This window comes from Pristiophorus japonicus, chromosome 13 (genome assembly GCF_044704955.1).
Source record: "Pristiophorus japonicus isolate sPriJap1 chromosome 13, sPriJap1.hap1, whole genome shotgun sequence".
In the NCBI taxonomy this organism is placed as follows: Eukaryota; Metazoa; Chordata; class Chondrichthyes; family Pristiophoridae; genus Pristiophorus; species Pristiophorus japonicus.
The window spans coordinates 186957868-186981526 of NC_091989.1; the positions used below are offsets into that span (position 1 = coordinate 186957868).

At 53.6% G+C, this 23659-nt stretch overlaps 1 gene segment (V, D, J or C); it reads left to right on the forward strand.

The window, feature by feature from the left end:
- The first annotated feature begins 15733 nt into the window (after window positions 1-15733).
- LOC139278226 (Ig heavy chain C region, secreted form-like) overlaps window positions 15734-23659 on the forward strand; it is a 76464-nt gene continuing 68538 nt past the window's right edge. Inside the window, 1 exon segment of the C gene segment in view lies at window positions 15734-15782. Within this exon segment, the coding sequence occupies window positions 15734-15782 (49 nt within the window).

Here is a 23659-nt window from a genome sequence, read left to right on the forward strand (position 1 = left end):
CTCTGTCTCCCTGCATTGGTTCCCATCCCCCTGCCTGTCAAGGGAAGAGTTAATCACCTGACTGTCAGCCGTGGCTCAGTGAGCAGCACACTGGCCTCTGGTGGTGGCTTCAAGTCCCAGTCCAGACACTTCAGCACAGAATTCTAGGCTACCACTCAGTGCAGTGCTGAGGGAGTGCCGCACTGTCCGAGGGGCAGTACTGAGGGAGCGCCGCACTGCCGGAGGGGCAGTACTGAGGGAGTGCCGCACTGTCGGAGGGGCAGTACTGAGGGATTGCCGCACTGTTGGAGGAGCAGTACTGAGGGAGTGCCGCACTGACGGAGGGGCAGTACAGAGGGAGTGCCGCGCTGTCGGAGGGGCAGTACTGAGGGAGTGCCGCACTGTCGGAGGGGCAGAACTGAGGGAGCGCTGCACTGTCCGAGGGGCAGTACTGAGAGAGTGCTGCACTGTCTAAGGGGCAGTACTGAGGGAGCACTGCACTGTCCGAGGGCAGTGCTGAGGGAGTGCCGCACTGTCGGAGGGGCAGTACTGAGGGAGTGCCGCACTGTCGGAGGGGCAGTACTGAGGGAGTGCCGGACTGTCGGAGGTGGCGTCTTTTGGATGAGACGTTAAAACAAGGCCCCAAAATGCGATTGAACTTTTCTTTAATTCTACTTGTGATTATTTTAAATTTTGTTCTCTCTCATTACCATCCCACTGACCAATGGAAACACTGGGGTAGAAATTGTGGGACGATGTGGGACCTTATCAAAAGCTTTGCTAAAGTTCATATACACTGCGTCAAAAGTACTCCACTCATCGATCCTCCTGGTTACCTCCTCAAAACATTCAATCGGTTTAGTCCAACACGATCTTCCCTTAACAAATCCGTGCTGTCTGTCCCTAATTAATCCTTGCCTTTCCAAATGTAGACATAGAAACATAGAAAATAGGTGCAGGAGTAGGCCATTCGGCCCTTCTAGCCTGCACCGCCATTCAATGAGTTCATGGCTGAACATGCAACTTCAGTACCCCATTCCTGCTTTCTCACTATACCCCTTGATCCCCTTTTGGGGACTTCATCTAACTCCCTTTTGAATATATTTAGTGAAATAGAAATGTAGATTTATCCTGTCTTTCAGGATTTTCTCCAATAATTTCCCCACCACTGAGGTTGGGCTGACAGGCCTGTAATTACTCGGCCTATCCCTTTCTCACTTCTTAAACAAGGCTGCACATTATAGTCTCGATGTTGGAGACTGTGTACCCAGTAGTTTCGGTTCTGTCAGTCTGGTGCCTTTCGATAAAGATAAAGCTGTTTGTTGGTGCGAGGGACACAATCGGAAGCGTATTTCCATATCGACAGCGTGGTGCTGATTGTTTTTAGTAACAAGGCCCCTCTGGGACATCCCCCAGCTCAGATTAAACCTGACTGTGAAACCTGAGAGCATGTGTAGAGAAGATACTAGTCTTGATGTTATCACTGAGTTTCGGACATCTGTCAAGTATCAATAGCAAATAGTCACTGTGCTTCCAGTAAACCCAGGGCATTTAAAAATTAATTCCTGGGATGTAGACATCGCTGGGAAGGCTGGCATTTATTGCCCATCCCTAATTGCCCCTTGAGAAGGTGGTGGTGAGCCGCCTTCTTGAACCGCTGCAGTCCGTGTGGTGAAGGTGCTCCCACAGTGCTGTTAGGGAGGGAGTTCCAGGATTGTGACCCAGCGACGATGAAGGAACAGCCGATATATTTCCCAGTCAGGATGGTGTGTGACTGGGAGGGGAATATGCACGGTGCACCGGTGGTGGAGGGAGGGAATGTTGAAGGTGGTGGATGGGGAGCCAATCAAGCGGCTGCTTTGTCCTGGATGGTGTCGAGCTTCTTGAGTGTTGTTGGAGCTGCACCATCCAGGCAAGTGGAGAGTATTCCATCACACTCCTGACTTGTGCCTTGTCGATGGTGGGGGGGCTTTGGGGAGTCAGGAGGTGAGACACTTGCCACAGAATACCCAGCCCCTGACCCGCTCTTGTAGCTACAGTATTTATGTGGCTGGTCCAGTTAAGTTTCTGGTCAATGGTGACCCCCAGGATGTTGATGGTGGGGGATTCGGCGATGGTAATGCCGTTGAATGTCAAGGGGAGGTGGTTACTCTCACTTGTTGGAGATGGTCACTGCCTGGCACTTGTGTAGTGTGAATGTTACTCGCCACTTATCAGCCCAAGCCTGAATGTTGTCCAGGTCTTGCTACATGTGGGCCTGGACTGTTTCATTATCTGAGGAGTTGTGAATGGAACTGAACACTGTGCAGTCATCAGCGAACATCCCCACTTCTGACCTTATGATGGAGGGAAGGTCATTGGTGAAACAGCTGAAGATGGTTGGGCCGTGGATACGGGAACTCTTTGGCACAAAAAATAGAAAAGTAAATTATAATTTAAATGGAGAACAATTGCAAAGTGCTTCAGTACAGTGGGACCTGGGGGTCCTTGTGCATGAAACACAAAAAGTTAGTATGCAGGTACAGTAAGTGATCTTGGCCTTTATTGCAAAGGGGATGGAGTACTACTCCAGCCTACTCCAGAGTACAAAGCCAGCGGTGTAATCCAGTGACGGTCAAAGCAGGAACGTAGTCGGGATGTCCAGAGAAGTCGAGGAGATCGGGAACCGATTGGAGAAAAGAGTTCAGCGACACAGACTTGGAGCGACCGAGCTGGTTCCAGGGTTTCTCAGCGCTGTTGGCCGATAGCGAACCCGGACTGTTTTACTTGCTGTCTGTCACTCGTTCTACTTCTTCCATTATCAGCAGACCCCAGAGCCCCTTCTCCCGTCGGTGAGTGGGAGCGGTTTCTGTGATTGGTCGGTGAGTCGGGAAGTCGGGAGGTCGGTGAGTCGGGAGGTCAGGAGGTCGGTGAGTCGGGAGGTCAGAGAATCGGGAGGTTGGAAGGTCAGAGAGTCAAGTGTTCAGAGAGTCAGGGGGCATAGATTTAAAGTAATTGGGGGGAGGATTAGAGGGGCGATGAGGAAATATTTCTTCACCCAGAGGGTGGTGGGGGTCTGGAACTCACGGCCTGAAAGGGTGGTAGAGGCAGAAACCCTCACCACATTTAAACAGGACCTGGATGTACACCTGAAGTGCTGTAACCCACAGGGCTACGGACCGAGAGCTGGAAAGTGGGATTAGGCTGGGTAGCTCTTGGTCGGCCGGTGTGGACACGATGGGCCGAATGGCCTCCTGTGTGGGAAGTGCTCTATGATTCTCTGACTCTATGAACACGGCCTCACTGAGGGAGACGTGGGGTAAAGAGCGAGGAAGGGAACAGGATGGAAAACACAGGAGGGGGGCATTCAAGGCTGGGTAACTCTCAGCTTAGAAACAATTTGCTGGCTGGGGAGCCGAGCCAGTCAGTGACCATTCTGAGTGGGGTTTCCATCAATCATCGCTGACGGGGCCAGTTTAGTTCCGGGTGTGTGTCGCTGCTTGTTACTGATAAGGTCTCGGTCTAACCAGCCGCTTCCGCTGCTTATCGACAGGGCACCAGCGGGTCGGTTCTGTGAGCGACCCACTGACCTGTGTTCGGGGAGGGAGCAGGAGGTGATCGGTAACAGTAACTGACCCTCCTGGTCCTGAGCCCCATCCCTGACCCTGACCCTAACCCTGACCCTGACCCGAACCCTGACCCTGAACCTAACCCTGACCCGAACCCGAACCCTGACCCTGAACCTAACCCTATCCTTGACCCTAAACCTAATCCTAACCCTGACCCTAACCCTGACCCAAACCCTGACACTAACCCTAACACTGACCCTGACCTTGAGCCTGGCGCTGACCCTGATCCTATCCCTAACCCTATCCCTAACCCTAACCCTGACCTTAACCCTGACCCTGCCCTGACCCTGACCCTTACCCTAACCCTGACCCTAACACTGACACTAACCCTGACCCTGACCCGAACCCTGACCCTGACCCACTGACCTGTGTTCGGGGGGTTGGGGGGCGGGGGCGGGGGCGATCAGTAACAGTAACCGACCCTCCTGGTCCTGAGCCCCGTGCACAGCTCAGCCAATCAGTAACAGCGACTGGGAGTTCAATGTGAAAGTGTAATGGGAATGTTCCACATAGTGGTTAAAGTGTAGAGAGAAGTGACACACATTTTATATACACAGATAATAGAGAGAGAGAGAGACATGTAGACAGACAGAGTGGTACTTTAAATGTTACCGGTGCAGGTGTGATACATATACAGCCGGTGCTGTTGTTCCATGCCTTTGTTACCTCCAGACTTGACTATTCCAGCGCACTCCTGGCTGGCCTCCCACATTCTCCCCGACATAATCTAGAGCTGATCCAAAACTCGGCTACCCATGTCCTAACTCGCACCCGTAATGTGACACCGAGTGGCATAAAGAGATATTAGGGCAGGTGACCAAAAGCCTGGTCAAAGAGGTAATTTTTAAGGAGCATCTTAAACAAGGAAAGAGAGGTAGAGAGGTGGAGAGGTTTAGGGAGAGAGTCCCAGAGCTTGGGACCCAGGCAGCTGAAGGCACGGCCACCGATGGTGGAGCGATTATAATCAGGGATGGTCAGGACGGCAGAATTTGAGGAGCACAGACATCTCTGGGGCAGGGGGGGGGGAGGCTGGAGGAGATTACAGAGAGAGGGAGGGGCGAGGGCCATAGAGGGATTTGTAAACAAGATTGAGAATTTTGAAATCGAGGCATTGCTTAACCGGGAGCCAATGTAGGTCAGTGAGCACAGGGTGATATCTGTACACTGACTGGTGTCTCTCACTCCAATTCAAGGAGATATCGGTACACTGACTGGTGTCTCTCAGTCCCTCTCTCTCAAGGTGATATCTGTTCACTGACTGGTGTCTCTCACTCCAATTCAAGGAGATATCGGTACACTGACTGGTGTCTCTCAGTCCCCTCTCCCTCAGGGTGATATCTGTACACTGACTGGTGTCTCTCACTCCAATTCAAGGAGATATCGGTACACTGACTGGTGTCTCTCAGTCCCACTCCCTCGGGTTGTTATCTGTACACTGACTGGTGTCTCTCAGTCCGTCTCTCTCAGGGAGATATCTGTACACTGACTGGTGTCTCTCAGTCCGTCTCCCTCAGGGAGATATCTGTACACTGACTGGTGTCTCTCAGTCCCCTCTCCCTCAGGGAGATATCTGTACACTGACTGGTGTCTCTCAGTCCCTCTCCCTCAGGGAGATATCTGTACACTGGCTGGTGTCTCTCAGTCCCTCTCGCTCAGGGAGATATCTGTACACTGGCTGGTGTCTCTCAGTCCCTCTCCCTCAGGGAGATATCTGTACACTGACTGGTGTCTCTCAGTCCCATCCCTCAGGGAGATATCTGTACACTTTATTCCCTTATCGCTCAAAAATCTGTCCAGCTCCATCTTAAATTTATTCAATGACACAGCCTCCCCAGCTCTCCACAGATTTACAACGCTCTGAGAGAAGAAATTCCTCCTCATCTCAGTTTTAAATGGGCGGCCCCTTATTCTGAGACTATTGGACTATATTTTCCCCATGCTGTTTTTTGGCGTATTGTCAGAGTTGGCCCGAACCTTTTTTGGCCCCGAATATTCCCCAGAAATAACGATCAAATTTCAGGCATGGAGCTGTGTGGGTTCCCTGACCTTCACCCCCCTCACCCACCCCCGAGTTCCTGACCTTCGGCCTCCCCTCACCCACTCCCGGGTTCCTGACCTTCGGCCACCCGAGTTTTTGACACCCCCCGAGTCCCTGACCTCGCCCCGATTGATCCCCTCTCCGCTCTCCCCGCATCGATTCCCTCTCCTCTCTCTCCCCTCCCCCGGCCACCCCCCCCCACATCAATCCCCGCCCTCCAGCCCCTCCCCCACCACACGGCCGTGCAGAGGGAGTGGAAAACACGGAGCCAATAATCGCTGCGATTGTTGAACACTCCGTTCTCGGGATGTGGGCATCGCTGGCCAAGCCTAACCCTAACCCTGACCCTAACCCTGACCGTGACCCTGAACCTGACCATAACCATGACCCTAACCCTGACCCAAACCCTGACCCTAACCCTAACCCAGACCCTGACCCTGACCCTGACCCTGACCCTAACCCTGACCCTAACCCTGACCCTAATCCTGACCGTAACCCTGAACCTGACCCTGACCCTGACCCTAACCCTGACCCTGACCCTGACCCTAACCCTGACCCTGATCCTAACCCTAACCCTGACCCTGACCCTAACCCTAACCCTGACCGTATCCCTGAACCTGACTCAAACCCTGACCCTAACCCTAACCCTGACCCTGACTCTGACCCTAACCCGAACCCTAACCCTAACCCTAACCCTAACACTGACCCTAACCCTGACCCTGACCCTAACCCTGACCCTAACCTTAACCTGACCCTAACCATGACCCTATCCAAAACCCTGATCCTAACCCTAACCCTGACCCTAACCCTAACCCTAACCCTGACCCTGAGCCTAACCCTGACCCTAACCTTAACCCTGACCCTAACCATGACCCTATCCCTAACCCTGTCCCTGACCCTCACCCTAACCCTGATCCTGAATCTAACCTGAACCCGAACCCTATCCTTAACCCTGATCCTGACCCACTGACCCGAACCCTGACCCTGACCCACTGACCTGTGTTCGGGGAGGGCGGGGGGCGATCAGTAACAGTAACCGACCCTCCTGGTCCTGAGCCCCGCGCACAGCTCAGCCAATCAGCAACAGCGACTGGGAGTTCAATGTGAAAGTGTAATGGGAATGTTCCACATCGTGGTTAAAGTGTAGAGAGAAGTGACACACATTTTATATACACAGATAATAGAGAGAGAGAGAGACATGTAGACAGACAGAGTGGTACTTTAAATGTTACCAGTGCGGGTGTGATACATGTACACCCGGTGCTGTTGTTCTGTGCCTTTGTTACCTCCAGACTTGACTATTCCAGCGCACTCCTGGCTGGCCTCCCACATTCTCCCCGACATAAACTAGAGCTAATCCAAAACTCGGCTACCCATGTCCTAACTCGCACCCGTAATTTGATACCGAGCGGCATAAAGAGATATTAGGGCAGGTGACCAAAAGCCTAGTCAAAGAGGTAGGTTTTAAGGAGCATCTTAAACAAGGAAAGAGAGGTAGAGAGGTGGAGAGGTTTAGGGAGGGAGTTCCACAGCTTGGGGCCCAGGCAGCTGAAGGCACGGCCACCGATGGTGGAGCGATTATAATCAGGGATGGTCAGGAGGGCAGAATTTGAGGAGCACAGACATCTCGGGGGTTGGGGGGCTGGAGGAGATTACAGAGATAGGGAGGGGTGAGGCTGTGGAGGGATTTGTAAACAAGATTGAGAATTTTGAAATCGAGGCATTGCTTAACCGGGAGCCAATGTGATACCTGTACACTGACTGGTGTCTCTCAGTCCCTCTCCCTCAGGGAGATATCTGTACACTGACGGGTGTCTCTCAGTCCCTCTCCCTCAGGGAGATATCTGTACACTGACTGGTGTCTCTCAGTCCCTCTCCCTCAGGGAGATATCTGTACACTGACTGGTGTCTCTCAGTCCCTCTCCCTCAGGGAGATATCTGTACACTGACTGGTGTCTCTCAGTCCCTCTCCCTCAGGGAGATATCTGTACACTTTATTCCCTTATCGCTCAAAAATCTGTCTATCTCCGTCTTAAATTTATTCAATGACACAGGCTCCCCAGCTCTCCACAGATTTACAACCCTCTGAGAGAAGAAATTCCTCCTCATCTCAGTTTTAAATGGGCGGCCCCTTATTCTGAGACTATCGGACTATATTTTCCCCATGCTGTTTTTTGGCGTATTGCCAGAGTTGGCCCGAATCTTTTTTCGCCCCGAATATTTCTCAGAAATATTCAGGCATGGAGGCTGTGTGGGTTCCCCGGGTTCCTGACCTTCGCCCCCCCCACCCCCACCCCCGGGTTCCTGACCTTCGGCCCCCTCCCCCACCCCCGAGTTCCTGACCTTCGCCCCCCCCCCCCCAACCCGGGTTCCTGACCTTCGGCCCCCTCCCCCACCCCCGAGTTCCTGACCTTCGCCCCCCCACCCCACCCCCGGGTTCCTGACCTTCGGCCCCCCCTCCCCCACCCCCGGGGTCCTGACCTTCGGCCCCCCGAGTTTTTGACACCCCCCGAGTCCCTGACCTTCTCCCCCCGATTGATCCCCTCTCCGCTCCCCCCGCATCGATTCCCTCTCCTCTCTCTCCCCTCCCCCGGCCACCCCCCCCACATCAATCCCCGCCCCCCAGCCCCTCCCCCACCACACGGCCGTGCAGAGGGAGTGGAAAACACGGAGCCAATAATCGCTGCGATTGTTGAACACTCCATTCTCGGGATGTGGGCATCGCTGGCCAAGCCTAACCCTAACCCTGACCCTAACCCTGACCGTAACCCTGAACCTGACCCTAACCCTGACCCGAACCCTGACCCTGACCCTGACACTGACCCTGACCCTGACCCTAACCCTGACCGTAACCCTGAACCTGACCCTAACCCTGACCCTAACCCTAACCCTGACCCTGACCCTAACCCTAACCCTGATCCTAACCCAGACCGTATCCCTGAACCTGACCCTAACCCTGACCCTGACCCTGACCCTGACCCTGAGCCTAACCTTAACCCTGACCCTAACCATGACCCTATCCCAAACCCTGACCCTAACCCAAACCCGAACCCTGTCCCTGACCCTAACCCGAACCCTGATCCTGAATCTAACCCGAACCCGAACCCTATCCTTAACCCTGATCCTGACCCACTGACCCTAACCCTGACCCTGACCCTGACCCTGACCCTGACCCGTGTTCGGGGAGGGCGGGGGGCGGGGGCGATCAGTAACAGTAACTGACCCCCCTGGTCGTGAGCCCCGCGCACAGCTCAGCCAATCAGTAACAGCGACTGGGAGTTCAATGTGAAAGTATAATGGGAATGTTCCACATAGTGGTTAAAGTGTAGAGAGAAGTGACACACATTTTATATACACAGATAATAGAGAGAGAGAGAGACATGTAGACAGACAGAGTGGTACTTTAAATGTTACCAGTGCGGGTGTGATACATGTACACCCGGTGCTGTTGTTCCGTGCCTTTGTTACCTCCAGACTTGACTATTCCAGCGCACTCCTGGCTGGCCTCCCACATTCTCCCCGACATAATCTAGAGCTGATCCAAAACTCGGCTACCTGTGTCCTAACTCGCACCCGTAATGTGACACCGAGCGGCATAAAGAGATATTAGGGCAGGTGACCAAAAGCCTAGTCAAAGAGGAAGGTTTTAAGGAGCATCTTAAACAAGGAAAGAGAGGTAGAGAGGTGGAGAGGTTTAGGGAGAGAGTTCCAGAGCTTGGGGCCCAGGCAGCTGAAGGCACGGCCACCGATGGTAGAGCGATTATAATCAGGGATGGTCAGGAGGGCAGAATTTGTGGAGCACAGATATCTCGGGGGTTGGGGGGCTGGAGGAGATTACAGAGAGAGGGAGGGGCGAGGGCCATAGAGGGATTTGTAAACAAGATTGAGAATTTTGAAATCGAGGCATTGCTTAACCGGGAGCCAATGTAGCTCAGTGAGCACAGGGTGATATCTGTACACTGACTGGTGTCTCTCAGTCCGTCTCTCTCAGGGAGATATCTGTACACTGACTGGTGTCTCTCAGTCCCTCTCCCTCAGGGAGATATCTGTACACTGACTGGTGTCTCTCAGTCCCTCTCCCTCAGGGTGATATCTGTACACTGACTGGTGTCTCTCAGTCCGTCTCTCTCAGGGAGATATCTGTACACTGACTGGTGTCTCTCAGTCTCTCTCCCTCAGGGAGATATCTGTACACTGACTGGTGTCTCTCAGTCCCTCTCCCTCAGGGAGATATCTGTACACTTTATTCCCTTATCGCTCAAAAATCTGTCTATCTCCATGTTAAATTTATTCAATGACACAGCCTCCCCAGCTCTCCACAGATTTACAACCCTCTGAGAGAAGAAATTCCTCCTCATCTCAGTTTTAAATGGGCGGCCCCTTATTCTGAGACTATTGGACTATATTTTCCCCATGCTGTTTTTTGGCGCATTGCCAGAGTTGGCCCGAATCTTTTTTGGCCTCGAATATTCCCCAGAAATAACGATCAAGTTTCAGGCATGGAGGCTGTGTAGGTTCCCCGGGTTCCTGACCTTCGGCCCCCCTCCCCCACCCCCGGGTTCCTGACCTTCGGCCCCCCTCCCCCACCCCCGGGTTCCTGACCTTCGGCCCCCCTCCCCCACCCCCGGGTTCCTGACCTTCGGCCCCCCCCTCCCCCTCCCCTCCCCCACCCCCGAGTTCCTGACCTTCGGCCCCCGTCCCCCACCCCCGAGTTCCTGACCTTCGGCCCCCCTCCCCCACCCCCGGGTTCCTGACCTTCGGCCCCCCGATTGATCCCCTCCCCCCTCATCAATCCCCGCCCCCCCAGCCCCTCCCCCACCACACGGCCGTGCGGAGGGAGTGGAAAACACGGAGCCAATAATGGCTGCCATTGTTGAACACTCCGTTCTCGGGATGTGGGCATCGCTGGCCAAGCCGCCATTTTGTGCCCATGCCCTAGTAGCCAATGAGAAGGGAGTGATGGTGTTTGGCCTTCTCCCTGACCCTTGGTTTGGGACAACCCAGTGTCTGGCCCGGCCCACCTCACAGGGCAGTGAGGAGTTGGGTGTGGGTCTGGAGTCACATATAGGCCGGGCCGGGTAAGGGCGACAGGTTTCCTTCCCTGAACCACAGTCGGGACTCTCACCGCTACCTACTCCTCTTTAAATGCTCCAGATTTGTAAACTGATTTCAGATTGTCAAACTGGTGGGATTGTTGAGTGCACTGGATCAGTAACACAACCTCCACACCACTGTCAGGGACACTGTCCAACATATCAACCCTTGTGACCATGGAACCGGCCCATCCACACTCCTTCAATTACAGCACTCACCCGTGGGCCGGGCTCGGGGGGCCTCCGTATGTTCTGGGCCAGACTTCTATTGGCCGAGGCACAGGATACAAGACCAGGGGGGTTAGGCTTCAACTGCACGCAACACGAGTTAGGCCACAGCTGGAGTACTGCGTGCAGTTCTGGTCACCACATTACAAGAAAGATGTGATTGCACTGGAGAGGGTACAGAGGAGGTTTACGAGGATGTTGCCGGGACTGGAGAATGTTAGCGAGGAGGAAAGATTGGATAGGCTGGGCGTGTTTTATTTGGAACTGAGGAGGCTGAGGGGAGATTTAATTGAGGTGTATAAAATTATGAGGGGCCTGGATGGAGTGGATAGGAAGGAGCTATTTCCCTTAGCAGAGGGGTCAATAACCAGGGGGCATAGATTTAAAGTAATTGATAGAAGGATTAGAGGGGAGATGAGGAAATATTTCTTCACCCAGAGGATGGTGGGGGTCTGGAACTCATGGCCTGAAAGGGTGGTAGAGGCAGAAACCCTCACCACATTTAAACAGGACCTGGATGTACACCTGAAGTGCTGTAACCCACAGGGCTACGGACCGAGAGCTGGAAAGTGGGGTTAGGCTGGGTAGCTCTTGGTCGGCCGGTGTGGACACGATGGGCCGAATGGCCTCCAGTGTGGGAAGTGCTCTATGATTCTCTGACTCTATGAACACGGCCTCACTGAGGGAGACGTGGGGTAAAGAGCGAGGAAGGGAACAGGATGGAAAACACAGGAGGGGGGCATTCAAGGCTGGGTAACTCTCAGCTTAGAAACAATTTGCTGGCTGGGGAGCCGAGCCAGTCAGTGACCATTCTGAGTGGGGTTTCCATCAATCATCGCTGACGGGACCAGTTTAGTTCCGGGTGTGTGTCGCTGCTTGTTACTGATAAGGTCTCGGTCTAAACAGCCGCTTCCGCTGCTTATCGACAGGGCACCAGCGTGTCGGTTCTGTGAGCGACCCACTGACCTGTGTTCGGGGAGGGCGGAGCGGGGGGGCGATCGGTAACAGTAACCGACCTTCCTGGTCCTGAGCCCCGAACCCTAACCCTAACCCTGACCCTAACCCGAACCCTAACCCTGACCCTGACCCGAACGCTAACCCGAACCCTGACCCGAACCCTGACCCTATCCCTGACCCTAACCCTAACCCTGACCCTGACCTGAACCCTAACCCTAACCCTGCGCCTGACCCAAACCCTAACCCTAACCCTGAACCTGACCCTAACCCTGACCCTGACCCTGACCCTAACCCTGACCCTGACCCTGAGCCTGACCCGAAGTCTGACCCTGACCCTAACTCTAACCCTGACCCTGAACCTAACCCTAACTCTAACCCTAACCTTAACCCTGACCCTAACCCTAACCCTGACCCTAACCCTAACCCTAACCCTGATCCTAACCCTAACCCTAATCCTGACCCTAACCCTAAGCCTGACCCTAACCCTAAGCCTAACCCTAATCCTGACCCTAACCCTAACCCTGACCGTAACCCTGACCCTGATCCTGACCCACTGACCTGTGTTCGGGGAGGGTGGGGGGAAATCGGTAACAGTAACTGACCCTCCTGGTCCTGAGCCCCTAACCCTGACCCTGACCTTAACCCTGACCCTGAGCGTGACCCACTGACCTGTGTTCAGGGAGGGAAGGTGGGGAGATTGGTAACAGAAACTGACCCTCCTGCTCCTGAGCCCCTAACCCGAACCCTGAACCTGACCCTGACCCTGACCCTAACCCTGACCCTGACCCACTGACCTGTGTTCGGGGAGGGCGGGGGGCGGGGGGTGATCAGTAACATTAACTGACCCTCCTGGTCCTGAGCCCCGCGCACAGCTCAGCCAATCAGTAACAGCGACTGGGAGTTCAATGTGAAAGTGTAATGGGAATGTTCCACATAGTGGTTAAAGTGTAGAGAGAAGTGACACACATTTTATATACACAGATAATAGAGAGAGAGAGAGACATGTAGGCAGACAGAGTGGTACTTTAAATGTTACCGGTGCGGGTGTGATACATGTACACCCGGTGCTGTTGTTCTGTGCCTTTGTTACCTCCAGACTTGACTTTTCCAGCGTACTCCTGGCTGGCCTCCCACATTCTCCCCGACATAATCTAGAGCTGATCCAAAACTCGGCTACCCGTGTCCTAACTCGCACCCGTAATGTGACACCGAGCGGCATAAAGAGATATTAGGGCAGGTGACCAAAAGCCTGGTCAAAGAGGAAGGTTTTAAGGAGCATCTTAAACAAGGAAAGAGAGGTAACGAGGTGGAGAGGTTTAGGGAGGGAGTTCCACATCTTGGGGCCCAGGCAGCTGAAGGCACGGCCACCGATGGTTGAGCGATTATAATCAGGGATGGTCAGGAAGGCAGAATTAAAGGAGTGCAGACATCTCGGGGGGTTGTGGGGCTGGAGGAGATTACAGAGATAGGGAGGGGCGAGGCTGTGGAGGGATTTATAAACCAGGATGAGAATTTTGAAATCGAGGTGTTGCTGAACCGGGAGCCAATGTATGTCAGCGAGCACAGGGGGTGATGGGTGAGTGGGACTGGGTGTGAGTTAGGACACAGGGCAGTGAGCACAGGGAGTGATGGGTGAGTGGGACTTGGTGCGAGTTAGGACACGGGGCAGTGAGCACAGGGGGTGATGGGTGAGTGGGACTTGGTGCGAGTTAGGACACGGGGCAGCCGAGTTTTGGATCACCTCTAGTTTACATTGAGTAGAATGTGGGAGGCCGGCCAGGAATGCGTTGGAATAGTCAAGTCTGGGGGTAACAAGGGCATTGATGAGGGCTTCAGCAGCAGAAGAGTTGAGGCAGGGGTGGAGACGGGCGATGTTACGGAGCTGGGAATAGGCGGAGTTAGTTATGCTGTGGATATGTGGTTGGAAGCTCATTTCAGGGTCAGATATGACCCCAAGGTTGTGAATATGTGAAGAATCCCACGGCACTATGTTGGGAGAAGAGCTGGGAGTTTTCCCGGTGTCCTGGGCCCAATGTTTATCCCACAACCAATGTCACTGAAACAGATTATCTGGTCACTTTATATAATTGCCTAATTGAGTGTGTAGAACTTACAGTGAGTGAGACACAAGATAAAGGATACACCATGCTCCCAGCCATTGGGCAGGTAATCTGGATTCAGACACAACTCCTCTGCCCAACCTCTCTCCCCGCAGTCCCTGCCTTTATTGACCCTTCGAGCAGCACTGGGCTGCCCACTGACTGAGCAGCTTCAGTTTACAAAAGGCCGACTGCCTCCCTTACTGCCCGTGTTCTGTTCCTAAACACTCTGTGCCCAAAGACCCGGCCCCCTCCCCTCACAGACTGACAGAAAGGGTTTCCTCACACAATGGTGAGGAGTGTCTGTCCCAACACCCAGACCCATGTAACACTGAGGGGGGAAATTACCCCGCGCCCTGATTGTGGGCGGAACCTTCCGGGGCCGCGACGTTTAGTGCCCAGTGCAGAAGTCCCGCCCCCACCGCGGAATTATCCTCACTGCCCCTCGAAGGAAGCAGAGCGCAATCTCACGTACTCCACGTCCATCGGGGGCGGTAACCGGGGTGGTAACCGGGGTAAGTGGGGCAGTAACCGGGGCGGTAAGTGGGGCAGTAACCGGGGCAGTAACCGTGGTAAGTGGGGCAGTAACCGAGGCGTTAACCGGGGTAAGTGGGGCAGTAACCGGGGCGGTAACTGGGGCGGTAACATGAGTAACCGGGGCGGTAACCGGGGTGGTAACTGAGGTAAGTGGGGCAGTAACCAGGACAGTAACCGGGGCGGTAACTGGGGTGGTAACCAGGGTGGTAATCGGAGTAACCGGGGCGGTAACCGCGGCGGTAACTGGGGCGGTAACCGGAGTAACCGGGGCGGTAACCAGGGTAAATGGGGCAGTAACCGGGGTGGTAACCGGGGTAAGCGGGGCAGTAACCGGAGCTGTAACTGGGGCGGTAACCGGGGTAATCGGGACGGTATGCAGGGTGGTGACCGGGGCCATAACCGGGTGGTAACCGTGCGGTAACTGAGGCGCTGAAGGACACGATACGCGGATGCTCCGTGTCGGGCTGTGGTGGTTTGATGCCCCTCCCCCGTACATTAAAGGGGCAGGGTCGCTGCTTACTCTGCAAGGCCTCTGATGGCCCCCACTGGGCCCCCAGAGCAGCGTGGGACCGGGCCGGTAGCCCAGCGCCCAAGGCGGAGCGCGGGCTGTATGATGGCGGCATGGACCACACTCGGGCCGCCATCCCTGAGCCGACCCGAGAGTCGGCCGACAGGAAAACATGGCGGCCCCTTTACGGAGCGCTCCGAGAGCGGATATCCGCCAGCCTCACGGCCCGGGGGGTAATTTCCCCCACGGGGGGGTGAGGGGTCGGGGCGGGGAGGTGAGAGGTCGGGGCGGGGAGGGGTCGGGGTGGGGAGGGGTCGGGGAGGTGAGGGGTCGGGGTGGGGAGGGGTCGGGGCGGGGAGGGGTCGGGGTGGGGAGGGGTCGGGGAGGTGAGAGGTCGGGGCGGGGAGGGGTCGGTGAGGGGATCGTGTCGGTGAGGGGTCGGGGAGGTGAGAGGTCGGGTCGGGGAGGTGAGAGGTCGGGGTGGGGAGGGGTCGGGGTGGGGAGGGGTCGGTGAGGGGTCGTGACGGGGTAGTGAGGGGTCGCTGATTGTGTTTAAACCCCCCCCTCACCTGCGATAACGAGACTATAAAAAGGAGTAAGTTTGCTCCCTTATTGTCGAGGCTCTGGGACAGACAACGCCCGGTCAGTATATAATCGAGGTGTCTCTCGGTTTACCTTCTGGGGACATGGGCACCGTTGCCGAGGCCGTTGTCCGTCCCGAGTTGTCCCGAGAAGGTCGGGGTGGCCCGTTTCCTACAACGGAAAGGCTCGCTAGGCCGCGTCACGGGGCAGCTCAGGGTCCACCACATTGGTGTGGGACTGGAGTCACGTGTAGGCCGGACTGTGTGAGGATGGCAGCTCTTTACAATATACATCAATGATTTAGATGAAGGAGTTGAGTGTAATATCTCCAAGTTTGCAGATGACACGAAGCTGGGTGGTGGTGTGAGCTGTGAGGAGGACGCTATGAGGCTGCAGGGTGACTTGGACAGGTTAGGCGAGTGGGCAAATACATGGCAGATGCAGTATAATGTGGATAAATGTGAGGTTATCCACTTTGGGGGCAAAAACACGAAGGCAGAATATTATCTGAATGGCTGTAGATTAGGAAAAGGGGAGGTGCAACGAGACCTGGGTATCATGGTACATCAGTCATTGAAAGTTGGCATGCAGGTACAGCAGGCAGTGAAGAAGGCAAATGGTATGTGTTGTGTATCTGTAAAGCATGCACTCCCATGTTCCGCCACCAGGGAGCGCATCCCCTGAAGTCCCAAGGGATCTCAGCATCCCTTGGGAGCACTGTATATAAGCCGGCCCCTAAGGCCTGTTCCTCACTCTGGAGCGTCTTAATAAAGACTGAGGTCACTGTTACTTTAACCTCCTTGTGTGCAGTCTCATCTGTGTTCGGAACACAATAACTGGCAACGAGTATACGAATCCAACGCAAAGATGCAGCAAACTGTGTGTATCCTGGAGAAGTTCTCGGAGGGTGAGGACTGGGAAGCCTATGTCGAACGGCTAGACCAGTACTTTGTAGCTAACGACCTGAACGGAGAAGGAAACGCTGCAAAAAGGAGAGCGACCTCCTCACAGTCTGCGGGGCACCGACCTACAGCCTCATGAAGAATCTTCTGGCTCCAGTGAAACCCACAGATAAGTCGTATGAGGAGCTGTGTATAGTGGTTCGGGAGCATCTTAACCTGAGGGAGAGCGCGCTGATGGCGAGGTATCGGTTCTACATGTGCCAGTGATCTGAAGGTCAGGAAGTGGCGAGCTACATCGCCGAGCTAAGGCGACTTGCAGGATAATGTGAGTTTGATGGCTACCTGGAGCAAATGCTCAGAGACTTTTTTGTACTGGGCATTGGCCACGAGAGCATCCTACGAAAACTTTTGACTGTAGAGACACCGACCCTCAGTAAGGCCATTGTGACAGCACAGGCGTTTATGTCCACCAATGATAACAACAAACAAATCTATCAGCACACAAATGCTAGCAATGTTCATAAATTAACTAGAACTGTGTTTGCGAGCAGAAATGTACAGGGCAGAAACCATGAGTCTGCAACTGCCAGCAGGCCTCAGGTGACCCAGATGACTCAGATTCCCCAACAAAGGATGAATGCAAGGCAATTCACACCTTGTTGGTGTTGTGGAGGCTTCCATTCAGCCTATTCATGCCATTTCAAAGGGTATGTTTGCAAGAGCTGTGGAACAATGGGGCACCTCCAACGAGTTTGCAGACGAGCTGCAAGCTCTGCAAAACCTGCTAACCACCACGTGGCAGAGGAAGATCAGTCCATGGTGGATCAAAGCAATTCCGAACCTCAGAGAGAGGAGGCAGTTGCTGAAGTACGCGGGGTGCACACATTTTTGATGAAATGTCCACCTATAATGCTAAATGTAAAATTGAATGGCTTACCATGGAACTGGCGCTAACCAATCCATCATGAATAAAAAGATGTTTGAGTGCAACAAGGCACTCAGATCAGCCCTGAGCACCATCCACACGAAACTGACAATGTACACCAAAGAGTTTATCACTGTCCTGGGCAGCGCCATGGTCAAGGTCACCTACGAGGGCACGGTGCATGAACTGCCACTCTGGGTTGTCCCGGGCGATGGCCCCACACTGCTTGGAAGGAGCTGGCTGGGCAAAATCCACTGGAACTGGGATGACATCTGAGCGCTATCACATGTCGATGAGGCCTCATGTACCCAGGTTCTTAGCAAATTTCCTTCCCTTTTTGAGCCTGGCATTGGAAACATTTCCGGGGCGAAGGTGCGGATCCACTTGGTCCCAGAGGCATGATCCATTCACCACAAGGCGCGAGCGGTACCTCACATGAAGAGGGAGAGTGTGGAAATCGAGCTGGACAGGCTGCAACGTGATGGCATCCCCAGTGGAATTCAGCGAGTGGGCCAGCCCGATTGTTCCAGTACTCAAAAGTACTGGCACAGTCAGGATTTGCGGCGATTATAAAGTAACTATTAATCGTTTCCCACGACCTAAGGCAGACGACCTATTTGCAATGCTGGCAGGAGGCAAGACGTTCTCCAAGCTCGACCTGACTTCGGTCTACATGACGCAGGAGCTGGAGGAGTCTTCGAAGGGCCTCACCTGCATCAACACGCACAAGGGACTGTTCATCTACAATTCTGTCAGCTGCAGCGATCTTCCAGAGAAAAATGGAGAGCCTACTCAAGTCGGTACCACACACAGTGGTTTTTCAGGACGACATACTGGTCACGGGTTGGGTCACCGTCGAGCACCGACAAAACCTGGAGGAGGTCCTCCAGCGACTGGATCACGTAGGGCTGAGGCTGAAGAGGTCGAAATGCGTCTTCATGGTAACAGAAGTGGAGTTTTTGGGGAGAAAGATCACAGCAGAAGGCATTCGGCCCACAGACGCCAAGACAGAGGCTATCAGGAACGTGCCCAGGCCATAGAACGTCACGGAGCAGCGGTCGTTCCTGGGACTCCTCAACTATTTTGGTAACTTCCTACCGGGATTAAGCACCCTCTTAGAGCCCCTACATGTGTTATTGTGTAAAGGTGAGAACTGGGTACGGGTAAAAAAACCAAGTAATTGCTTTTGAGAAAGCCAGAAACATTTTATGCTCCAACAAGCTGCTGGTATTGTAAAACCCGTGTAAAAGACTCGTGCTAGCATGTGATGCGTCGTCGTACGGAGTCGGGTGTGTATTACAACAAGCTAACGTTGCGGGGAAGTTGCAACCTGTCGCCTATGCTTCCAGGAGCTTGTCTAAGGCCGAGAGAGCCTACTGCATGATTGAGAAAGAGGCATTAGTGTGTGTGTTCGGGGTAAAGAAAATGCATCAGTACCTGTTTAGCCACAAATTTGAGCTGGAAACCGATCATAAGCCCTTCATATCCCTCTTCGCTGAAAACAAGGCGATAAATACTAATGCCTCAACCTGCATACAAAGGTGGGCACTCGCGCGATCAGCGTATAACTATACAATCCGCCACAGGCCAGGCACCGAGAACTGTGCGGATGCTCTCAGTCGACTACCACTGCCCACCACGGGGGTGGAAATGGCACAGCCTGCAAACTTGTTGATGTTGGCGCAGCCCGCAGACTTGTTGATGGTCATGGAAGCATTTGAAAATGATAAATCACTTGTCATGGCCCACCAGATTAGGACTTGGACAAGCCAAGATCCTCTGCTGTCCCTAATAACAAACTGTGTACTGCATGGGAGCTGGGCCAGCATCCCCATTGAAATGCAAGAGCTAATCAAACCATTCCAGTGGTGAAAGGACGAGCTGTCCATTCAGGCAGACTGCCTGTTGTGGGGTAACCGCGTAGTGCTACCCAAAAAGGGCAGGGAGACGTTTATCTCAGATCTCCACAGCACACACCCGGGTATAGTAATGATGAAAGCGATAACCAGATCCCACGTGTGGTGGCCCAGTATCGACTCTGACTTAGAGTACTGTGTATGGCAATGCAGCGTATGTGCTCAGTTGAGCAACGTGCCCAGAGAGGCACCACTAAGTTTGTGGTCCTGGCCCTCCAGACCATGGTCAAGGATCCATGTCGACTATGTGGGCCCGTTTCTCGGTAAAATGTTCCTGGTGGTGGTGGATGCTTTTTCAAAATGGATTGAATGTGAAATAATGTCGGGAAGCACCGCCACCATTGAAAGCCTGAGAGCCATGTTTGGCACCCACGGCCTGCCTGACATACTTGTCAGTGACAACGGGCCATGTTTCACCAGTGCCGAATTTAAAGAATTCATGACTCGCAATGGGAACAAACATGTCACCTCGGTCCCGTTTAAACCAGCCTCCAATGGGCAGGCAGAGCGGGCAGTACAAACAATCAAACAGAGCCTTAAACAAGTCGCACAAGGCTCACTCCAAACCCGCCTGTCCCGAGTACTGCTCAGCTACCGCACGAGATCCCACTCTCTCATCTGTATACTGACTGGTGTCTCTCAGTCCCTCTCCCTCAGGGAGATATCTGTACACTGACTGGTGTCTCTCAGTTCCCTCTCCCTCAGGTAGATATCTGTACATTGACTGCTGTCTCTCAGTTCCCTCTCCCTCAGGGAGATAACTGAATACTGACTGGTGTCTCTCAGTCCCTCTCCCTCAGGGACATATCTGTACACTGACTGGTGTCTCTCAGTCCCCTCTCCCTCAGGGAGATATCTGTACACTGACTGGTGTCTCTCAGACCCTCTCCCTCAGGGGGCACTCTGTACACTGACTGGAGTCTTTCAGTCCCTCTCCCTCAGGGAGATATCTGCACACTGGCTGGTGTCTCTCAGTCCCACTCACTCAGGGAGATATCTGTACAATGATTGGTGTCTCTCAGTCCCTCTCTTTCGAAGAAATATCTGCACACCGACTGGTGTCTCTCAGTCCCTCTGCCTCAGGGAGATATCTGTAAATTGACTGGTGTCCCTCAGTCCCTCTCCATAAGGGTGATATCTGTACACTGACAGCTGTCTCTCAGTCCCTCTCCCTCAGGGAGATATCTGTAGACTGACTGGTGTTTCTCAGTCCCTCTCCCTCAGGGACATAACTGTAGACTGACTTGTGTCTCTCGGTCCTTCCACTCAGGGAGAGATCTGAACACTGACTGATGTCTCTTACTGCCTCTCCCTCAGGAAGATGTCTATCCACTGACTGGTGTCTCTCAGTCCCTCTCCCTCAGGGAGATATCTGTACACTGACTGGTGTCACTCAGTCCCTCTCCCTCAGGGAGATATCTGTACACTGACTGATGTCACACAGTCCCTCTCCCTCAGAGTGATATCTGTACACTGACTGGTGTCTCTCAGGCCCCTCTCCCTCAGGGTGATATCTGTACACTGATTGGTGTCTGTCAATCCCTATCACTCAGGGAGATATCTGTACACTGATTGGTGTCTCTCAGGCCCCTCTCCCTCACGGTGATATCTGTACACTGATTGGTGTCTGTCAATCCCTATCACTCAGGGGGATATCTGTACATTGACTGGTGTCACTCAGTCAATCTCCCTCAGGAAGATATCTGTACACTGACTGGTGTCCCTCAGTCCCTCTCCCTCAGAGTGATATCTGCACACTGACTGGTGTCTCTCAGTCCCTCTCCCTCAGGGAGATATCTGTACACTGACTGGTGTCCCTCAGTCCCTCTCCATCAGAGTGATATCTGTACACTGACTGGTGTCTCTCAGTCCCTCTCCCTCAGGGAGATATCTGTACACTGACTGGTGTCTCTCAGTCCCACTCCCTCAGGGTGATATCTGTACACTTACGGGTGTCTGTCAGTCCCTCTTCCTCAGGGAGATATCTCTACACTGACTGGTGTCTCTCAGTCCCACTCCCTCTGGGAGATTTCTGTACACTGACTGGTGTCTCACAGTCCCTCTCCCTCATGAAAATATCTGTACACTGACTGGTGTCTCCCAGTCCCTTTCCCTCAGGGGGTTATCAGTACACTGACTGGTGTCTCTCAGTCCCTTTCCCTCAGGGAGATATCATTACACTGACTGGTGTCTCTCAGTCCCTCTCCCTCAGGGAGATATCTGTACACTGACGGGTGTCACACAGTCCCTCTCCCTCAGGGAAATATTGGATACTGACTGGTGTCTCTCAGTGCCACTCCCTCAGGGACATATCTGTACACTGACTGGTGTCTCTCGGTCCCCCTCCCTCAGGGAGATACCTGTACATTGACTGGTGTCTCTCAGTCCCTCTCCCTCAGGGAGATATCTGTACACTGACTGGTGTCTCTCAGTCCCACTCCCTCTGGGAGATTTCTGCACACTGATTGGTGTCTCTCAGTCCCTCTCCCTCAGGGAGATATCTGAACACTGACGGGTGTCACACAGTCCCTCTCCCTCAGGGAAATATTGGATACTGACTGATGTCTCTCAGTCCCACTCCCTAAGTAGATATCTGTACACTGAATGGTGTCTCTCAGTCCCACTCCCTCAGGGTGATATCTGTATACTGACTGGTGTCTGTCAGTCCCTCTTCCTCAGGGAGATGTCTGGAAATTGAATGGTGTCTCTCAGTCCCTCTCCCTCAGGGAGATATCTGTACACTGACTGGTGTCTCTCAGTCCCACTCCCTCTGGGAGATTTCTGCACACTGATTGGTGTCTCTCAGTCCCTCTCCCTCAGGGAGATATCTGAACACTGACGGGTGTCACACAGTCCTTCTCCCTCAGGGAAATATTGGATACTGACTGGTGTCTCTCAGTCCCACTCCCTCAGGGAGATATCTGTACACTGAATGGTGTCTCTCAGTCCCACTCCCTCAGGGTGATATCTGTATACTGACTGGTGTCTCTCAGTCCCACTCCCTCAGGGACATATCTGTACACTGACTGGTGTCTCTCGGTCCCTCTCCCTCAGGGAGATATCTGAACACTGACGGGTGTCACACAGTCCTTCTCCCTCAGGGAAATATTGGATACTGACTGGTGTCTCTCAGTCCCACTCCCTCAGGGAGATATCTGTACACTGAATGGTGTCTCTCAGTCCCACTCCCTCAGGGTGATATCTGTATACTGACTGGTGTCTCTCAGTCCCACTCCCTCAGGGACATATCTGTACACTGACTGGTGTCTCTCGGTCCCTCTCCCTCAGGGACATATCTGTACACTGACTGGTGTCTCTCAGTCCCACTCCCTCAGGGACATATCTGTACACTGACTGGTGTCTCTCAGTCCCTCTCCCTCAGGGAGATATCTGCACACTGGCTGGTGTCTCTCAGTCCCACTCACTCAGGGAGATATCTGTACACTGATTGGTGTCTCTCAGTCCCTCTCTTTCGAAGAAATATCTGCACACCGACTGGTGTCTCTCAGTCCCTCTGCCTCAGGGAGATATCTGTACACTGAATGGTGTCTCTCAGTCCCACTACCTCAGGGTGATATCTGTATACTGACTGGTGTCTGTCAGTCCCTCTTCCTCAGGGAGATGTCTGGAAATTGAATGGTGTCTCTCAGTCCCTCTCCCTCAGGGAGATATCTGTACACTGACTGGTGTCTCTCAGTCCCACTCCCTCTGGGAGATTTCTGCACACTGATTGGTGTCTCTCAGTCCCTCTCCCTCAGGGAGATATCTGAACACTGACGGGTGTCACACAGTCCCTCTCCCTCAGGGAAATATTGGATACTGACTGGTGTCTCTCAGTCCCACTCCCTCAGGGAGATATCTGTACACTGAATGGTGTCTCTCAGTCCCACTCCCTCAGGGTGATATCTGTATACTGACTGGTGTCTCTCAGTCCCACTCCCTCAGGGACATATCTGTACACTGACTGGTGTCTCTCGGTCCCTCTCCCTCAGGGACATATCTGTACACTGACTGGTGTCTCTCAGTCCCACTCCCTCAGGGACATATCTGTACACTGACTGATGTCTCTCAGTCCCTCTCCCTCAGGGAGATATCTGCACACTGGCTGGTGTCTCTCAGTCCCACTCACTCAGGGAGATATCTGTACACTGATTGGTGTCTCTCAGTCCCTCTCTTTCGAAGAAATATCTGCACACCGACTGGTGTCTCTCAGTCCCTCTGCCTCAGGGAGATATCTGTAAATTGACTGGTGTCCCTCAGTCCCTCTCCACAAGGGTGATATCTGTA